The 19,469-nt window shown below is 42.5% G+C and overlaps 1 protein-coding gene across 1 annotated transcript in view; it reads right to left on the reverse strand.

Annotated features, from left to right (window-relative positions):
• Positions 1 to 19,469, reverse strand: part of NDFIP1 (Nedd4 family interacting protein 1) — a 217,433-nt gene that overhangs the window by 64,681 nt on the left and 133,283 nt on the right. The window contains exons 4-6 of the mRNA XM_078653068.1: positions 13,929 to 14,016; positions 3,912 to 4,036; positions 1,702 to 1,768 (exon numbers count right to left, since the gene is read on the reverse strand). Of these exons, the coding sequence (XP_078509194.1) occupies positions 1,702 to 1,768; positions 3,912 to 4,036; positions 13,929 to 14,016 (280 nt within the window). The remainder of the gene's footprint in view (positions 1 to 1,701; positions 1,769 to 3,911; positions 4,037 to 13,928; positions 14,017 to 19,469) is intronic.

Here is a 19,469-nt window from a genome sequence, read left to right on the forward strand (position 1 = left end):
TACCTTTGCAGAGTAGAAATCCAGGCTGCTGGTAATCTAGAACATGGATGTTTCTTTGTATGATCTCAAAGGGGCTAGAAAAATAAGTTTGGGTCGTAGGATCTAGGCCGCGATCCCTACTTGGATGGAAGGGATGGGATAAAGCTCGAGAGATATGATAGTTTTTGGGGATGTGTTTTGGTGATTTTATGCAGGCTTAACACCCTTTAAGTATTGAAAAACCTAGGCTTCTGCTTTCGGACGTATTTGTACACTGTGATGGGAGGATCGCGATTGTCTTAATAATCAATGCTGCTAATTTAAATATATATATGAGGTGTACTGAAATTCCATGCTGCTACGCTTATTATGGACACTGTAAGATTAGGAATCCGATGAATATTTGTTTTTGAATACTACAGTGTATATTTATGTTAGATTTGCCCAGGGTTGCATTTCTGATTGTCGCACAAATGTCAGATATGTAGTGGCTAATGGAAAAGGTTAATGCCTTACTGCAAGTGCAATAAGTAAGAGATAAGTAGCAAGGTTGGGGAAAAAACACACGCATCATTCAGCATGTGGTAAATGGAAACTTAGTACATTTCATAAGTAACGCTTTCATTGCACAGAAATAGTGTACTCTTTCACAAAGGTGATATTATTTAGTTAGGTACTGGGATTTCATTTTTGTACAACTCTATTTCAACTACAGCAAAAGTTAGTCTATGGCAGAATACCCTCCTAAAATCGAAGCTGAGCTTCTCATTTATCAGCTTTTGTTTCAAATGTATTTAGTTCATGTTTTCTTGTATTAGTAAAGAACGATTGATGTTGGAAAAATTATATAAATAACATGCTTACATGTAAGGGCTTTCAGACAGCACACTCTACTTATCACTTTTTGCTTCCACACAACCACAGCACACAGTATGGGGCGAAAGGTTATCCCCCTTCTCCTCTGCCACTGGCTAGCTTCACTTTGAGTGATCAAAAGACACACAATTGATGGACGGAATGCAGAACAAATAAAAATATTCACCCCAGTCAAAAGATCTGGGTTAAATCCACCTGGCCATATGCAAATCAGTCTTGACCCTGTGCCTCATAGGAACAGTCCAGCCCAAACTGCCAAGCCAGGTCCTCCTTCGACCGGAAACAAGCATCCTAGGACCGGTTTCGGGGTTTCACCCCTCTTCAGCCAGGATAGCTTGATTCCAGTGGCACAGTTAGCCCGGGACCCATGTCTCGGCATACCCGGCGCACTTAGGGCGAGAAAGGAAAAGACACATAATTGATGGACGGAATGCAGAACAAATCAAAACATTCACCCCAAGTCAAAAGATCTGGGTTAAGTCCACCTTTCTGTGAGCAGCTTTCTTGTTACTCTAGCGGTTCCTGTACACATATCATTTTCTTCTTCTCTTTAATTGGAGGTGTGTTAATTACATTTCTAGTTGATAAATCTCCTGTCTCTTCCTAGATTGTTACCTTTGAGGTTGAAACCTCAACTCCAAGCAGGGTTAAATTAAGTCCTAATAATGGCTGAACCCATCGAATGGTGGTTTTAGCAAAAGGTTCTGCTCATACAGCAGTTTACATAACAGAAGCCTGTGAGCCTGGAAGCGAAGCACAGATCCTGAACACAATTCATTATTGTAAAATGTGTTTCTATGCATTTTCATTTAAATATATAAATTGTTTTAATTTAAAAGTACTTACCTAACACAAGGAAAACCCACCAGAGCCAGTACTGGCCATCAAAATATCCAGGGAAGTAGGTGGAAAACTAAAAAGCAAGACAGAAAAGGCTGTAATATTTTAACATCCACAACAGTGAAAGTAATATACATTTTGGATTTGTACATGGTAAGGTTTCAATGGCAGTTTAGCTCATTTGAAAGGTCATAGACAATGAAATACACCGCTCCATTAAACGGGTTATATAGGAAAATCAATGACCAGGTGTAAATCAGTCAAAGGAATGTTTATATGGGCAAGATTGGCAAACATGGCTCCTTTTTGTTTAACCTGTGTTATATAATGGAGGAAAGATGCACATGAATTAAAGAAGTCTGTTCCAAAATCAAATATCTGAGAAGATATTGGTCAAAGATCGGGAGCACTGCATCAATCTGTGGATACAATATTTAGAGAGTGCCAAACACTGTCTGGAGGCAAGTGAGACAGGTTGCAAAAACTAGCCGTTTTTAAGGCCTTCTTAACCGCATGCGTGCGGCATGATTTCCCCCCGTACGCTGGATTTTGCGGATTCGCACTTTACATGACGAGCTGGGCTCGTCATGAGCGTGCGAGGAGGCTACCTCATGACGAGCCCAGCTCGTCATGAGCGTCGAAGGGGTTAACAAGTCAGTTAATGCTTAAATATCAGCTACTTGATTACGTATAGTTTCAAATGAACTTAGTGTATGTCCCATGGAAACCTACCACATTATCTTTACATGCCCGATGGAAATTTACAACCACTGCACCACCTCTATTTTGTCTTTGCTGACCTGATAAAATTTTATACCCATCAGGGTTCAAGTCATCTAGCACTGAATTGCAATTAGACGAGAGCTGCTACCATTTTATGAACAGTAGATTCAAAGGCTGCTCTGTAATCAAATTGTAGACCTGCATTTATTTTTTACAACTGTACCTTTATCTTGCTTGTCAATACTTTCCTTTAAGATGTGAGCTTCATGGCACTGTACATCTTAGTTAAACGCAACAACTGTTTATTAATGGGGAGGTGCTGAAATGACTTCCAATGAAAATGGAAAACCTAACAAGAATGAAACAATAGGAATGGTTGGCAGAATGTATCAATTCTAGAATTATTTTTTCATGACTACTCTGTGCTGTCTAGGTTGTTTCTTGCTTTATCTGTTGAATGTTAATTGCTGCGACTCTCTTTCCTTTAATTTTATTTAGATGTCAGTGTTTTAGTGAAGAATGATTGTCTTAAAACTGTGAAAGGAAGCTTTTTTTTTTTTTAAGAGGCAAAGACTTTTTAACTACAACTGTTTCTGCACACAAGTAATGCAAATAATTGTATAACCAACAATAAAGTCTTAAAGAAATCAGACCAAAGCATGAACAATTTTGAGGCCCATACAGGACTCAGAAGGAGCTTCAATCCCTTCAGTAGTCAAAGGTCCGTTTGCTTTTTTGTCAAATATATCAATACAAGGACTTTAACCCTTTCGCTGCTGGCCCAATTCCCCCGCTGAGCTGGGGGGCGCGCACAGCGCCCCGGTGCTCATGACGAGCTCAGCTCGTCATGAGCCACGGTTCTCGTGTGCTTATGACGAGCTGAGCTCGTCACGGCCACACCCGCTTCCGTAGAACGCTCAGCACAGCAGGGGCATTATCCCCGTGTGCGAGCGTTCCAACGGTCATGACGAGCTGAGCTCGTCATGAGCACACGAGAACAGTGGCTCATGACGAGCTGAGCTGATCAGACCTGGATTAAAAGAGGTAATAGAACTCAGTCGTAATCATTTTTTAAAAGAGTTTTATAACCTGTGATTTGCTTCTGGCAAGGGAGCATTTTTCCATGGAGCACGTGTGTGTACCTCAACTGCTCAAGGAGTAGCTAACAATCTCGAGAAAGACTCAGGCAGTGGATGGATGCTGAGGTGGGTACCTCACTCAATGTCATTAGAGCCCTATTTCTAGCACTGGTTTTTCAAATGGCAAATTGATGCCTCTCCTGGGTATTGTAGTCTTGGATTGTGTTGACTGAATTTCTGGACTGGAAGTAGAGCCCCTGATAATATGGAGTGAGGCTTGTTCACTCTGATAGATGCAAATACCTCTTACAACCAATATCAGCCTTTACTGGGTGAATGCGGACTCACTTTATCACACTTGATGAGCACAAGGCCAATGTCCCCAAATAGGGAAACTTTATTTGAGCAACTTACTCGAACAATCAGAATCCACTTGATGAGTGAGAGGCCAAATCCAGATATTGCCCCATATCGTCCAGCAGCTGAGGTGGTGAGGCAGAAGGAGAGGAAAAACCCAATCCAGTTGAAGAGGAATGCCACTGAGAATAAAAATAAAATACACATTTGCTGCTGATATTCTCTGGTACATGTCAATTTGAGTCTATCTCAGTTGCAAAAAGAAATACAAGAAAAAAAAATTACCTGTAACTACAGTTCGAGTATTCTTCATAGATTTACATGCTTGAAACATTACCCATGGTCAGGCTTCGAGCCACAAGCAGCATTAGAAATAGCATTAAACAACATTCAATGCCCACATAGAAATAGTAATTGTCATACACATTCTACAATATAATGATTTCATTTAAAAAAACAATGTCTATTTCTCAACACATTCAAGTAATAATTAATTTTCATGTTTCTGTTAATGAGATTAATGTGTGTTCAATTCCATTTCCCTCAGATGCCCCGTACACCATATTTCTAAGCACCGGAGTGTAAGGAATAGGCAGACAAGGCTCCAGGGAAGAAGGGTGTATGGCATGTTAATCTATAAAAGACACAAGCACAAAATAAGTGTGGTTGCAGGTTATGTAACTTCACAAACACTGTTTTTTTTAATAGATTCACATATAGTTTTTTTTATTGAATTAATACCATCTGTCAGACAGAACCCAAGCGAACTCTCTTCCCTCCTTTCCGCTTAGAGTTCAAAAGAACAGAACAAGGGGTATCTCAGGGATCAGCATTAAGCCGTACTATCTTCAATATATACCCATGACCACTTCTGACCCTCATTAGATCTTGCAAGCTCTATTTTTTAAACCATGCAGACGATACACTGCTAATCCAGTCTATGGATTAAAAATAGCCATACCTTTGTAGAAGGGTTACACATTTGCTTAAAGGAAATAGCTAGTTGGCTGGAAAAGAATGCATAAAAATTTAATGGACGAAATACTGAATCCTCAAAAGAGCCATACTCACTCCAGGTGTACTTTCGGCCATGGACCAGCACAGATAATTTTATTTTATATAATTTTTATTTGGAAACCTCAGACATATCGCTTCAGACAATACAGATGTGGGCCTACAACCCTTCAGGCCGGCCGGGATAGATCAAAACCATCACATAGCAAAATATCACAATTCCGCATCTCCCGGTCTAAAGCCACAATAAAGCAATAAATTCGAAATAGCCCAGAAGCGCGTTCAATCAGTATCAGGATAGAATAGGTTCCATTTTATGATAGGGAAGAAGGATCTGAGCATACGATTAGACAGAATACAGTCAATGCCATTCGCGGATTGGGACAGTCGCTGTCAATACTAACAGGAAATCAAAACGTGTTACTCAGAAGACGTCAGCGTACAATCACTACACGGCAGCTCGATATCCATTCACGTGGTAAAGAAACATTGTAAAAGGAATGTAACATAGCTAGGAAAATCCCAGTCCCAGAGAAGAACAAGGCCAGATCCCCCCATGCAAATAGAAGTGAGAAAAAGAAGAAGAAAAGAGCGAAAATCGAGAAAGAATAAGGGCCATAGAACAAAGGAGAAAGAAAACAGACCCCATCCCCCAACCCCCACCCCGCATACCAGCAGAAGGCTACGGCCAACCCCCCCCCTTATAGGCATGCCTGTCGTCCCACCCAGGAAACCCCAGTTAGGAAAAGAAAGAAGGAGGAGGACCCCCGTACCCGGCCCCAGTCACCCCCCCCCGCCCCTCCTCATCCCAAAAGAGAATGGAGGCTCCTCGAAAAAGGAGTTAACTATCATCATATGTCCATCACATACCCCCACCACCATAATAATAAGCAAAGTCTTGCGTCATCACCAGAGTCAACAGGCCAAGAGAACAATCATACAGTATTCACCCCTGGCCAGTCCGAGTAAAAAGAGGCAAACAATCTAGTACATCGAGTCCACAGGCAGGCGATTTCAGCGACCAAAACCTCCTCTCAGGAGCAACCCAGGAGTCCAGCGATGGCAGACGATTTACGACATAGTCCAATAGTGAAAGGGTGCGGCCATGTCCCTCGGTTACGAGCACATCTATGAGAGACCCAAAGTGAATGTCAGTAACGCAAATCCGGTTACCGGGCACATCTTCCTCGATTAGTAACCCTGTATGCCCAGGGGAGTCCGTAGTGACATACACCCGAGCCGCGACAAGCGTCCGATCTGCCACATTCTCGCCCATGCCCCCAAGCCCAATATCGGGAGCAAGTGAAACCGACGAGTCGCGGAGGGGCAACAGCATATGACCCAGGGAGGAATGAAAATCCTGGAGAGCCAAGAGGACATCTCCCAGTGGTTACGCCTCGTCTGCAACTTCGTCGGCCACCATGTGTCTCACCCCCGGGGACTCCCCAGGCGAGTCAACAAACATTGTAGCAGGCATCCGGAGTATAGTAGCACCAGGCAGTCTATGTAGGGGTCGGGGTGAAGTTATCGAGACTCGACCAAAAATACAGCAGCACCAACCTCAACCCCGCAATACCAGGGTGACCCACAACTCGACATCAGTCTCTGCCGGTGGACTTTTCACCGAATGTCAGGTTACTCCGGGGATCCCACTGCAAAGATTAATGCGGGCAGTATGAGTAACGCCCGGACTCTTAGGCGAGGAGAAAAGCGGCCACATGTGTGCAGCGAGGTGTCGAGCACTTGCGCCGCACTCCGTTATCGTCAGCCAGCGAAATTACTCGAGTCGCGATCTCCGGAGGGGGGAGGGGGAGGGGCCACCGATCCTCACCACTCGACCGCGGCCGCTGTTGTTCAGCTCGACCCCGGCCACGTCACAGCCCGAGGTCCCGGCTCACATCCCGCACAGGCCCGGATCTGAGCGACAGTATTTCTCGGCCATCCGAGGAGATAGCAAACTCGGAGTTGCACGTTCAGGCACCACACCACCTTAGACGCGTGAGGGTATGGAAAGGACACAGGATCAGCTGCAGGATGTTAGGGAGGGAGAGGGCGAACAGCGGAGCCGGGAGTCTACGCTGCCATTTTGGATTTCGTCTTGGCTCCTCCTCTCAGCACAGATAATTTTAAAATATAGCAGGCTGTGCGAAACCTGGGAGTGTACATAAATGAGAAGCTATCCATGGAACCACATATTAATAAAACGGCAGCCACATGTTTTGGACTGCTATGAAATCTTAGGAAAATTGTCCTGATACTTCCTCTGCCAGTTTGAAAGTTAGCGGTTCAATGTACCGTATTACTTAGAATCGACTCTTGCAATGCTCTTTTACTGGAAGCACCAGACTATCTAACTAAGAGGATATATAAAGTAAAAACAGTGGCAGCAAAACTTGCATTGAATAAATCAAGACAGGACTCTCCCTCGAGCTCCCTGAGAGAGCTACATTGGCTTCCAAGAAAAGAGAGAAGTTTTTTTTTAAGCAATGTGCATAGTCTAGAAGGCAGTAAACAGAACAGGACCAGTGCTGCTGCAAAGGAAATTTAGATAGTACAAACCACAGAGGAACCCAGTCCTCCTCAGCTAATTTGGTTTGGCACCCAAAATTCAGGAAAGTGAGGTCAGGCGGAAGTACCTTTCAAATAAAAGCAACCAAACTGTGGAACAAGCTTCCAGCTTCTCTTAGAGCTAGTGCAAATTTAATTTGCTTTAGGAAAAGGTTAAAGACCTGGCTCTTTTTGAAAAAGGACTCAGGACCTTAGCCATGACAGACCAGGAAAGGTCACGCAGAAGTAAGGTTGTTCAGTGTTTAATGATCCAGCATGGTTTCTATAGTGCTAAGATACCTGCAAGGTGAACGTTTGTGCTTTATAAATGTCTCTTACTTACTTAACATGCTTTAATCAGTCTAGCAAGCAGTCAACAACTGGGAAGACAACACAATGGAAAGTTTTTTACTGTACTTGAAAAGGTTCCAAGGCACCACCTATCCCACTTTAGAATACTTTCTGGGCTGCACTGAGGCAACAGTACTTCATAATGGTATGGTATAATACATGCTGCAGGATTTACCGAAACCCTAAAACACTGTACCCCCACCCTCTTAATACATTTATATGACAACTCTTGCCAGCTTCCACAACTAAATGTCCGGCGTCGCCAACTGGATGAAGGACAACTGCCTGAAGCTCAACTTGGATTTTCGGAAACAAAAGCTTCCCATGGGACGCATCCTGGTGACCCTCAGAACTAAGACCTACTCCTACCCCACTGACAACTGTAGGAACCTAGGTATCATTTTGGAAAACAAGCTAACCTTAACGACACAGGTCAATTCCGTCTCATCATCATCCTTCACATGATTCGTAAGATATTCAAATGGCTATCCCTAAGCTCAAGACGCACCGTCACCCAGGTCCTCAATTCCAGCTGGCTGCAGTACAGCGATGCACTCTAAGCAGGAATTGCTGCTCACCTCCATAGACGACTACAGTCCATACAGAGCACAGCAGCTAGCCTTGTCCTGGATCTCCGTAGACAAACCCACATCACCCGCTTCCTCGGGAAACTCCACTGGGTCCCTGTACAAAAAAGATGCCAGTTCAAGCTCCTGACCCATGCATACAAGGCCAGACAACTGCAGACCCACTTACATGAACCACCCCCTGAACTTCCATCAGCCCACCAGACACCTCTGCGTCCATTTCTCTAGCCCTCACCCCCCGCATTCGACGTAGCAGATACGGAGGGCACTCATTCTCGTACCTAGCAGCAAAGACATGGAACGAGCTACTCTTTCACCTACGGACCTCCCCATATCTTTTAGAATTCCAAAAGTCCCTGAAGAACTGGCGATTCAGCTAATCAACTGGACCCTGCCACGACTGGATACCCCTGCAGGTGACAAGAAGCGCTCTACAAATCTACGGACTGATTGATTGATTTCCACTACCTGGTAGGAAAAGGACAAAGCCAGCAACAGACTATTTTTCAATAAGGAAATGATATGGTTGTGTGTGCTCTGAATCCATGAAAAGACTCGAATTGCTACAGATGGGAACAAAGAAAAGTGACTTTCAATGTAATCCATCACTGTGAATCGGTGTCTACTTCTCTCCATTGTTTGTCAGCACCTTACACAAAGACAACAGCATGGGATGAAGGGAATGTAAAGGAAACAACCATTCTGAGACTTTCACAATCTAATAGTGCAGTTGTATGTAGCTATGAAAGCTTTTGCTGCTACAAAAAACATCATCTTCCTTGCTCCATGTTTTCGTTTAGCAGGTGCTCCAACAACCACAAAAAAGAAGTAGTTTTATGAGCAAAATAGGTTTTTATCATTCAGACACAAGCCTATTTCACGGAACAGGTTCAACGCTGCATCGCTGCTGGCATATTCTTCTTTACTTAATCTTGATTTCAGGGCCTATTTTCAAATGTGTGAAAAAGTGATGTTGTTGTAATTTGAGTTAGGCCATAGCTAGAGTACTGAGCGCACATTTTTGCCCAAACAGAAGCACCATTTGGTCTGCCAAAAGCTATGACAAATAGTGCCTATTTGAGATACCGTAGAATAATAGGCCACAAAAGAATAGTCGTGGAAGCTTGATGCTACTAGCCCCGGCACCCCCCTCTCCTTACGTAATTCCTCTTCCTTTCCTTCCCACCTATACAGCACTGTCCTGAGGAAGATCCCAATTAAGGAGGATCGAAACGCCGTCGACTACTCAGCCCATTCAAACGCGTGATCTACAACATGTATTTTGGAAAACAGGGGACCCCTACAGTAATAGGCTTGCTATATGTAGGGAAACAAAATTTTTGAAAAAGTAAATATATAGCAAACAATCAATTGATAAATGCCATCTCTCTCAAGGAAAAAAGTTATTAAATAGGCTAAACAAAAACTCCTGCGACCTTAAATGTACTGTTTTCTAATGTAATGACACATTTTTGTATTGATGTACAAAAATTTTTTTTTATTTATTAATTTGTTTAGTTAAATAGTTACACCAAGTATTCTTATTTCATTAAGTACATTCATTTACAGTTTTAGTAACGATTTAAGTGGAAATAAATTCATAATGCACAATTCACAAAACAGAACAACATAAAGACCATAAACATAATTACAACAAGTCACACTGGACCGGTCAATATTCTATAGTAGTAGGCAAAGCGGTTGGTTTTGACTACGCGCGTTTCGGCAGGTTGCCTTCATCAGGTGACCGTCATTCGCACAACAGACTGGACAGAACAAAAAATAAATAAAATGTCAGGCTGATAGGAATCAATTGTTATTCATGTGTTTTCTGTGGTATAGACGTTTGGCTTCTGTTTATATTGATAAACCATTAAAACGACCCATATTCAGTATATAGGCCAGATCCTACAAGTTAAGATCACAGATGGCGGTACTCAATCGATCGACCTCATCACAGGTCCTGAATGGTGAATAGTTGTCATATGCCTTAAAGCAAATGAGACTGGATCGTGTTGATTCTTTAATCAGAGACAGAAGAGGTGCTGGCAAATTTATATATTTCTTAAACGGCGAACCTCCTTAAAAGACAGAGGGTTGCTTGTAATGGACACAGCCGGGTCACATTCTAGAGCCTTAATGATATGCGTTATATGGTAGGTCTTCGTAAACTCCTAAACGGACATAGGTCAAATCTTGTAAGGAAACAGCGTGCGGCCTGACATTTTATTTATTTTTTGTTCTGTCCAGTCTGTTGTGCGAATGACGGTCACCTGATGAAGGCAACCTGCCGAAACGCGCGTAGTCAAAACCAGACGCTTCGCCTACTACTATAGAATATTGACCGGTCCAGTGTGACTTGTTGTAATTTTGTTTATGGTCATTATGTTGTTCTGTTTTGTGAATTCTGCATTATGAATTTATTTCCACTCAAATCGTTACTAAAACTGTAAATGAATGTACTTAATGAAATAAGAATACTTGGTGTAACTATTTAACTAAACAAATTAATAAATAAAAAGAATTTTTTGTACATCAATACAAAAATGTGTCATTACATTAGAAAACAGTACATTTAAGGTCGCAGGAGTTTTTGTTTAGCCTATTTAATAACTTTTTTCCTTGAGAGAGATGGCATTTATCAATTGATTGTTTGCTATATATTTACTTTTTCAAAAGTGATCTACAACGTGGCCATTTCCATAAATCAGTGCATTTACATCCAAAATTTGTGTATCAAATCATTACGAAGCCACTTTGTATTACCTTATCACTGTATATATTGAACACCAATCACTTATGCGCCGTTCACGCTGACCACCTTGTCACTCGCGTCGCCACTGTGCACGCCACATGCACCTTTATTGCACCAAGTAGAACTAGGGTTGAAGTATTGTTTACTTACAGTGTTGATATTACTGTTTATCTTCTTTCCCAATTTTACTTGCATAAATATGATGCCAATGGCACATACAAACAGATGTATTGAGTCTCTTCATTCCTTTGCCGATAATGTTTTTAGCATATCTTATTTAATTGTCTAATGAATTATACCTGTTGGGATGTTGTTTGTTTTTTCTAAATTTCCTACCCCCATCCCTATGCGGTTGAAGGGTTTATACTCCTGTAGTTTTCACAAGTCCTGTGTTCAAGCCATTTATTTGAGGAGGCCTTCACTCTTGAAGGATGCCCTCTTCCATGGACTCTGCCACAAAACAGCTGCCTTGGAGTGGTTTGAAATTGTCACTGTGGTGTTGTTGCTCAGCTACCTTTTGGTATGTAGTGTGCAGTGTTTGTACTCTCTCCAGTGGCCTTCTTAGTGGGCTAGCTCCCCTTCCTATGCTACTGTGGAAAAGCAGGGCTCCCATGGCCTTTGTGGTCTTGTTCTCTTTCAGTTGCTGTAGGGACCCATTAATTATTGTTCTAAACAGGTGCTCCTCTGTAAATGGAGCATTTAAGACATGTTTCAAGCTCAGGAAGCATAGTTGTGGGCTTTCTGATAGTGCCTGTGTATAATGGTCTACTTGCCATGTTAGTTGCATCCAAAGCAGACTAGACATGTTAGTTGCAGCCAAAGCAGACTAAAGGGAGGTGTTTAAGATGGCCTTGACTTCTTCTATGATGAGCTTACACTCGGTTTGTATTGTTCGGGACAGTATTAGTTCCATTAGTTAACTAGTTCTCGATTTTCTCCCACTGTTCATGTGCACAGGGATTAAGAAGGGCATTAGAGTTTGCAATTCCCCATTACGTCGCTGCTCATCTCTCCACTTTTAGCCCAATCCTCTCCAATTTTTGATTTTCCAGTGGAGGTCCTGTTGACATTAGCTCTTTTCCTGGCAGTTGCCATGATTAATGAGTCCGCCACTGTGATCCCCTTGATATATACTGGGGTCTTTGGAGGAGCATTAATACTTCTTCTCCAGTCTTGGTGTCACAGGCTTGGAGGTTGCTGGATCTCTGAACGCTTCTATTCCTTGATCTAGAATGCTTGGGAGCATACGAAGATACTGCCACTTCTTTTGAAATGGAAACTAGCACAAAAGAAAGTCTACGATTGTTGTTCCTTTAATTGTACCCCTTACTTGTTGGCAGCAAGCTCTATTGTGCATGCAGATTGCAATGCCTCCTGGTGACAAAAGTCCAAAAGGGTATGATTCCAAGCCCTCTCTTCAGGTGAATCTGTGTCAAGATCTTGTGACTCCTTTGGTGTGCTTGAGGTCAGGAAACACACCCATCTTGTACATCTCCTCCATCTCAATGAATACTTCCTGCTCCTCTTCTTGGCATCAAGTGTAGTTAGTGGAAGCAGTTCCACTTGCTATTCCTCACCAATGTTCCCCTTTATCTGCTCCAAAAAGTATTCAAAACTCCTTGAGCGATTTAGAAAACTTTCCCTTTTGTGGAATCGCTACCATTTTGGCCTCAAGGCACCTTCTCCTTTTGACCTCAAGCGTACTGTGTGCGGTATCGCGGACTGGTTACAGTCTCCTGTTTAGCAATGGTGCCTCTTACTGCGCTACCTTCGAGTCCTCTCTCATTGTCTGCAGGGCGTTCTCAAGTGGTGTCCTTTTGTCGGGACCCGGGAAGTTTTTTGTGTTTCTACCTCCTTTAGTCAGTTGAGTGTTTCAGCGTCAAGGGTGTCCTCAGGGTCCTTGAGTCTGAATATTTAATCTCTGGCCCACTGTCTTTCTATAGGTTTATGGGGTTACCTGCACTCGCCTCTTGTGCTCTCCTTCTTTCAGAGTATTCTTAAGTGGCTCTTCCCTTTATAAATTGACATGGTCTCTCTAGACTTTGTCCGACCCCTCGCTTTGCACTATCTCAGTATTGTCAATGTATTGATCACTTGACAATCTGAGGTCTCGAAGTTAAGGTTGGTATTTTTTCAGCGGCAGCTTTGTAGTGTAGTGTGCCCAACACGGTTTGTCTCTGGTTCAGAGGCCTTAGGTTTGAATGCTTAACAAGCTTTGAAACTTTTGGCAGTGTGGTCTTTTAGCAAGCAGAGGTTTGTGCAAAATTATGATAGCACTTGGGACAGAATCTTAAGGCGGTGTTATCCATCTACCTTAACGATTCCTGCCCCTCTGGTTGCATATGCTTCGATACCTCGGTCAGCAAATCACATGGTGCACCTACTTCTTTTGGTGAACTTCTGTGGCTATTAGTTGTCCTTTGTATATTTTCGCTTTAAAATGTTTTTCAGATATATTTTCCTTGACAATCTGTCCATTTTACCCCAACATTGTTCTAATTTTTCTTCCAGAGCCAAAGGCAGAAAAAAGAATCTGAAAATGGCGACCACGCAAAAGGGTTTCCATAATGTACCTCTGACATCACGACAGGACAAGCGTACCACCAAATAGTCACCCACAATCAGAAAAAACAATCAATAAAAAAAGGAAGACATATAAAAAGATCTGGACCCAACCACTAGATGTGGGTATAATGCATAGCATGCGAACCCAAAGAAGTTTCATGGTGCAAACTTTTACAGTGGGAAAAAGTTTCAACAAGCGGAAAAACTGCGGCCCAATGCCCTACCACAAGTTACCTCCTATTAGGAAATACTTACTGAAGAACGTCAACATGAAAATCCCATCATTGCCTATCCTCAGCTGATCAGCATCATCAAAATCATCCCGAGCAACAAAGTCATCCTCCTGAAAGAAGCAAAAGACAAGGTCAGCAATTTCCACTTGTTGTGGGATGAAGCATGGTCAAACATATTTCAATGGTGATAGAAGATTTCTATATTCAAAAATACAGGTCATCTGCATGAAAGGAAACTGACAAGAGCACAATGTGAAACTTACTGGTGGTTAAATGTTCTAAGCTTGTAATTAAGTAGCACTTTCAAAACTAAAAGTCCAGTGTTACATTAGGAGTTATCGCTTTTAAAATATATCTAACAATTGCCTCAAACCATCTCCTTCCCCGTTCAAAACGTATGGAAAGCTAGTAAGAGATTCAACTGAATGTTAGGACACATCCATACACTTCCTGATGAAATTGCGAGTGCCTGTGGCGGAGAATTTCACTGAATTGAGTAGTGAAGCAAGATATTATTTTAAATTCAGTATCACAAGGTCAAACTTCTAATAATTCTAAGTTTGTGTGTTCAATAGTACAATTTCCAAATACATTCTACCAGGGAACTAGCCAACTTTCATTAATACTCTTCTTCAAATGATCTATTAAGTCTTGCATTTCTGGTTGGACTTTCATTTTTCTATGCTACTACATATTCAGAGGGTAGTGGTCTGCATACTTTCCTTCACTTTTGATCCATTCTGTAACAAAGTGCTGGTTTAGTGCAATCGAGACTACGCCTAAATTCTTGCCCATATGGGTTCCAGGGATTTAGCATCTGTCGGTTTCCCTAAATTCACCCAAAACTTAAGGTTATGCGTCATTGGGTCGTCAAGTTGGTGTCAAGCTGCAGGAAACACAACTATATTTCCACATGTATTATAGCTGCATTGGCACCCTATGCTGGCACAAGCAACACTGAATATTGTTTGCCTTGCCCATGAGCCAATTGCTCTCAACAACCCCGATATAGTTGCTGCCAAACTGAAGATGGCTGGTCCCAAGGTTGTTGAAGTAAGACAATCAAGATCACTTTTGCACATATTTTGGAATCTGCACATTTTCTAGCAGTGCTACACCCACGTCAAATTCTCATCACCTTGCAGCAGGCATTTCCTGCTGTATGCCAAAAACTTAAGTTTCGTCCTTGGGTGTCTTCTTTCATGATCAGTGCTAGAACTGGGACTGGAAACCTCATCTGTTGGCAGCCTTGGACATTGCATATGAACAAATTATTCTCTCCCCTCTTAAGCCCTCATTTGGTATAGAGGGATCCACGATGCAGGGTTGTTTAGACCTTTTTTAACTATCACACACAGCAACTGAGTGGTTCAGATATATTCTTGACAACTGTACCCATTGGGTAAAAGTACACCTGTTCCATTCATTCATCTCCAAGGTAACCACTAGGGTGCTCCAAGTTTTCTCTTTCTCTATCAAGGGTCTTTTCCTATTCCATTTCATTATATATATTCATTAGGCAGTTGTCAGCCATTCACTGATGTTCTTTTGATGTGGAATGGTACTCTCTAATCAACTGTAACCTGTACACCTCGTATGAGTGTTCTTCCTATGACACCTTTAAGCTTGATCAGAAATCTTGGGGTTCTCTCTGCTCTGAAATATCCTTCACTGCACAAGTCCACAGTGATCAGTAAAACGTTCTAGAAGGTCTAGATGGTTTGCACCTCTTCTGCCACCTTATCAACCTGTCCTCACAGTAGCCCTTTCAGGCACAGACTATTGTAATGAAATACATGGAGTTATAGTAACAAAAACAATAAGTATGATTCAAAGAGCTCAACATTTTGCTGCTATACTCATTCAAGGTCTTAAAAGATATGATGATATGTTGTCTATATTAATATCATTTCCTGGCTTCCAGCGAAACAAAGTACTGAATTCAAACTCTGACTAGACCTAAAGGCAATATAGTTATGTCCATGAGTACTGTTCTATGTGGTTTGTCCCTGATCATAAAACCACACTCCTATGGTCAGCATCCAAACAGTTTTTGCTCCTTCCCTCAAGAAGAAAACTGTTTACAGGTTGGTCCCTGCACTCTCAGCACTCAATAATTTGAAACTATTTGCCTTCACGTCTTCTATGACCGGACTTGAAGAAATTCTGCAAACATTTAAAGACCCTCTCATTTGTCAGACATATGCCCCTAAATTTGCTTATTTATTTTAGCCATGGCTCCTTTTTCCCTTTCCTTTCGACAAGCGCTTAGAACTAACCTCTGGTTCAATTACAGAACACAGAAATAAAACGAACTTAATTAAGTTGTTACCATTTAAGCTTATGTTTTGGTTCATTTTATATAGATTTGGTTGTATTCTGTTTATTTTGTAAAAAAAAAAAAAAATCATCATATTATAATTTGAGTTTGAATTTTCAAACAGACTCTTGACCAAGTAATTAAGCAACATTATACTTAGTTGGATGTGATTTATTTTATTTTAAAAGTTTTATATAGCGCGAACATGACCCGAGAAGGTATTAGAGCACTTTAAAGAGATTGTGGAGGACTGATGAGGTGTGACAGATCGCGTAGTGCTTTGTTATTCACAATTTTATGAGTCAGGACCACAACTTCAAATCAGCAGTAGTCTTGTATTAGGAGACACTGGCATTCTTTTAGGAATTCTTTTGTGTGGTCCATTGTGTTGCCATTTATGATGTGTCTTCCAGCTGAGATTTGGAGAAACAGGAGATTCTTTAGATTTAAGGAGTTAATGTCTTTGAAGAGGACCTTACAGTAGCCTAATTTAGGGGGTGAAAACCTCTCTCCATGAAACATAGTCACAAAACAGCCTATTATTCTGTGCAAGCTTAATCAATCATTTGTACTCAATAGATCATCGAAGCTGGGACTGTATGATAAAACGTGGTGTCGGATGAAAATCAACACTATTTATGGCAATGAAGATGTTTTTTTCAATGTAAGGACTAACAAGCATTTACAATGCAACGGTTTCGCTTTTGTAAAAGTTAGAGCTTTTGTTATTGCTATTTGATATTTGAAGGTCTGGTGATTTCATGCTCTCTTTCAGACCTTAATATAGTTATCAATACTAGGGTAAAAAAAAAAAACATTAAATATGTAGGCAGGACGCTGTTCACGTGCAATATGTAAATGGCCAAGAATAATGAGGATAAATCCCCACAGGATCTACGTTGTTTTCTAGGAAAACCTATACAATTGTTGCTTTTCACGCAAAGGTGGTGTTTCAACTGCTAGAACACTGACTTTCTTGTATATGTTAGTAATATTGATAAACATTTGCTTGGGAGTTCAGGAAAGAGTCACAGCCATGCTCCTCCTCATGCCAAGGTTATCGGTAGGGCTGCCAATAGGGATAAAGGATTACTTTGATTGCAAAATCTATGGATCATTAAATAATTAAGATCTAAGGTGGAACAAATAATACACAACAACAAAATCCCCCGCGCAAGCGTGCTACCAGTTGCAAATTATTAGACGTTGTAGCCCTTTAGAAATAAAGGAAACAGAAATGACATTCGAGCTAATATGACAGGAGCACAAGAAGAGATATTGACCTACAATTTACAATGCGAGCGTTGGAAAAGTCTTGCATAGTGCTTCGAACTAATGAAGACACGTTCTGTGTGAGTGCGAACGAAGTTGTTACATACGGTCTCTGCTTTATGGTCTCTGCTGGACAATAAATGTAAATGTATTTCTGTGTGGTATCTCCAAAACCGATCTAGCGCCATAAGTGCTCTCCTTTCAGGGTGAATGAAGTTTGACTAGAGCCCAGACACAAAACGGCGCATGTGTACATAAATGTGTATTTGCAGGGGGTGAAAAACAGGCTGTAGCCATCTCTCACATTTTACATGCCCAAATGTCGTTGTGAAAAAACGCAAATGCAGTGTCAGAGATCAGACATGTCACCTCCAGGGCCAACACTTGGGGACCAGTTCAGCCAGTTGAGGGGAAGGGGGGGGGGGGGGGGGTTAACACAATAACTGATCGAAAGGGGCCGTCCAAGTTCTGGCAGCCACGATCCAGCTGTGAGGGCTGGGAGGTAGCGTCAGGCGTACCAAACTCACAACCAGTGGAGCGGACCTACGGTTTGCAGAGCGTGGGTCAATAAAATATGTAGCGGACAGGCGACATGGCAGCATAGTACGGTCTCGGTGGAGCCGGAAAAAGTATTTATTTTTTATGATCTAACATGCGCGAGCAGTCTGCACCCACAGAACACATGTACATGTTAGAAGTACACTATGGTCTTCAGCAATATAAGCATGGGCATTGTGCGTCGACAAAACGGCACTCAAGTATACCGTTCCTTAACACCAATGTCTATCCTTTCGCTGGAACGGTCAACGGTTTTAGCATGTCTCTGGTATTGTTACTTTAACTGATCAAGTGGGGCTGGAACTGGCACACGGACAGCGGGAGGGGCGGGAACGGGCACAAGGACAGCGGGAGGGGGGGGTGGGAACGGGCACACGAAAAGCGGGAGGGGGGCGGGAACGGGCACATGAACAGCGGGAGGGGGGCGGGAACGGGCTCACGGCACGGCGGAGCTTCTCAAGTAAGCTACTGCCCGGCCGCCATCAGACAAATGACCAAAACAAACCTTGAAGAAGAAGAAAAGAAAAAAAACACCGCCCACCGCCGCATGAAGTGGGCAAAAGCATAAAATTCTCGGGAACGCCCACGAATCTGCTCCGGCATTGACGGACAGATCTGTTCCAATGGCTAGCCTCCATTTATGGAGCTAGCCAATGGAACAGAGGGGCGGGACAACACACATACTGTAGACATAAGATTTCGCCTGCGCGAAAAGCTGCGCAGTGCGCAGCTTTCGACAGGCGAAACCTAAAAAGGGCTGCAGTATCAGGAGGCCGTAAGAATAAACCATGAAAGTAATGTAATGTAATGTAAGGGACATTTCTACCGCGCAACTTCCACTCCAAGGAGTATCTTGGCGCTCACACAACTCAGATGGAGGAGTTGGAAGGGAAAAAGAGGTGTCCTGATTTCTGAACACACATTACACTAAGGTCCTGCAAATGGCATCAGGCAATGAGAAAATCCAAGTTTTCAGTGCCTTCCTAAAGGGGGCTTCTTGAGAGAAAGACCGCAAAAAAAAGGAAGTTTGTTCCAGGCTCTAGTTCCAAGTACAACAAGCATTAGAAATGCAATAGGTCTCGCAGCATTAGAGTTAGTGCTTTTAGAATTGTTAATGGTTTTTTTTGTAAATCTTTAGCATGAGGTTGAGGGTGAGTGAGGGTGGGTGAGGGGTTGAGGGTGAGTGAGGGTGAGGCTGAGGGGTTGAGGGTGAGGGTGAGTGAGGGTGAGGGGTTGAGGGTGAGGGGTTGAGGGTGAGTGAGGGTGAGGGGTTGAGGGTGGGTGAGGGGTTGAGGGTGAGTGAGGGGTTGAGGGTGAGTGAGGGGTTGAGGGTGAGTGAGGGTGAGGGAGTGTGAGGGAGTGTGAGTGAGGGTGAGTGAGGGTGAGTGAGGGTGAGTGAGGGTGAGTGAGGGT

Source organism: Lissotriton helveticus, chromosome 7, assembly GCF_964261635.1.
Source record: "Lissotriton helveticus chromosome 7, aLisHel1.1, whole genome shotgun sequence".
NCBI lineage: Eukaryota > Metazoa > Chordata > Amphibia > Caudata > Salamandridae > Lissotriton > Lissotriton helveticus.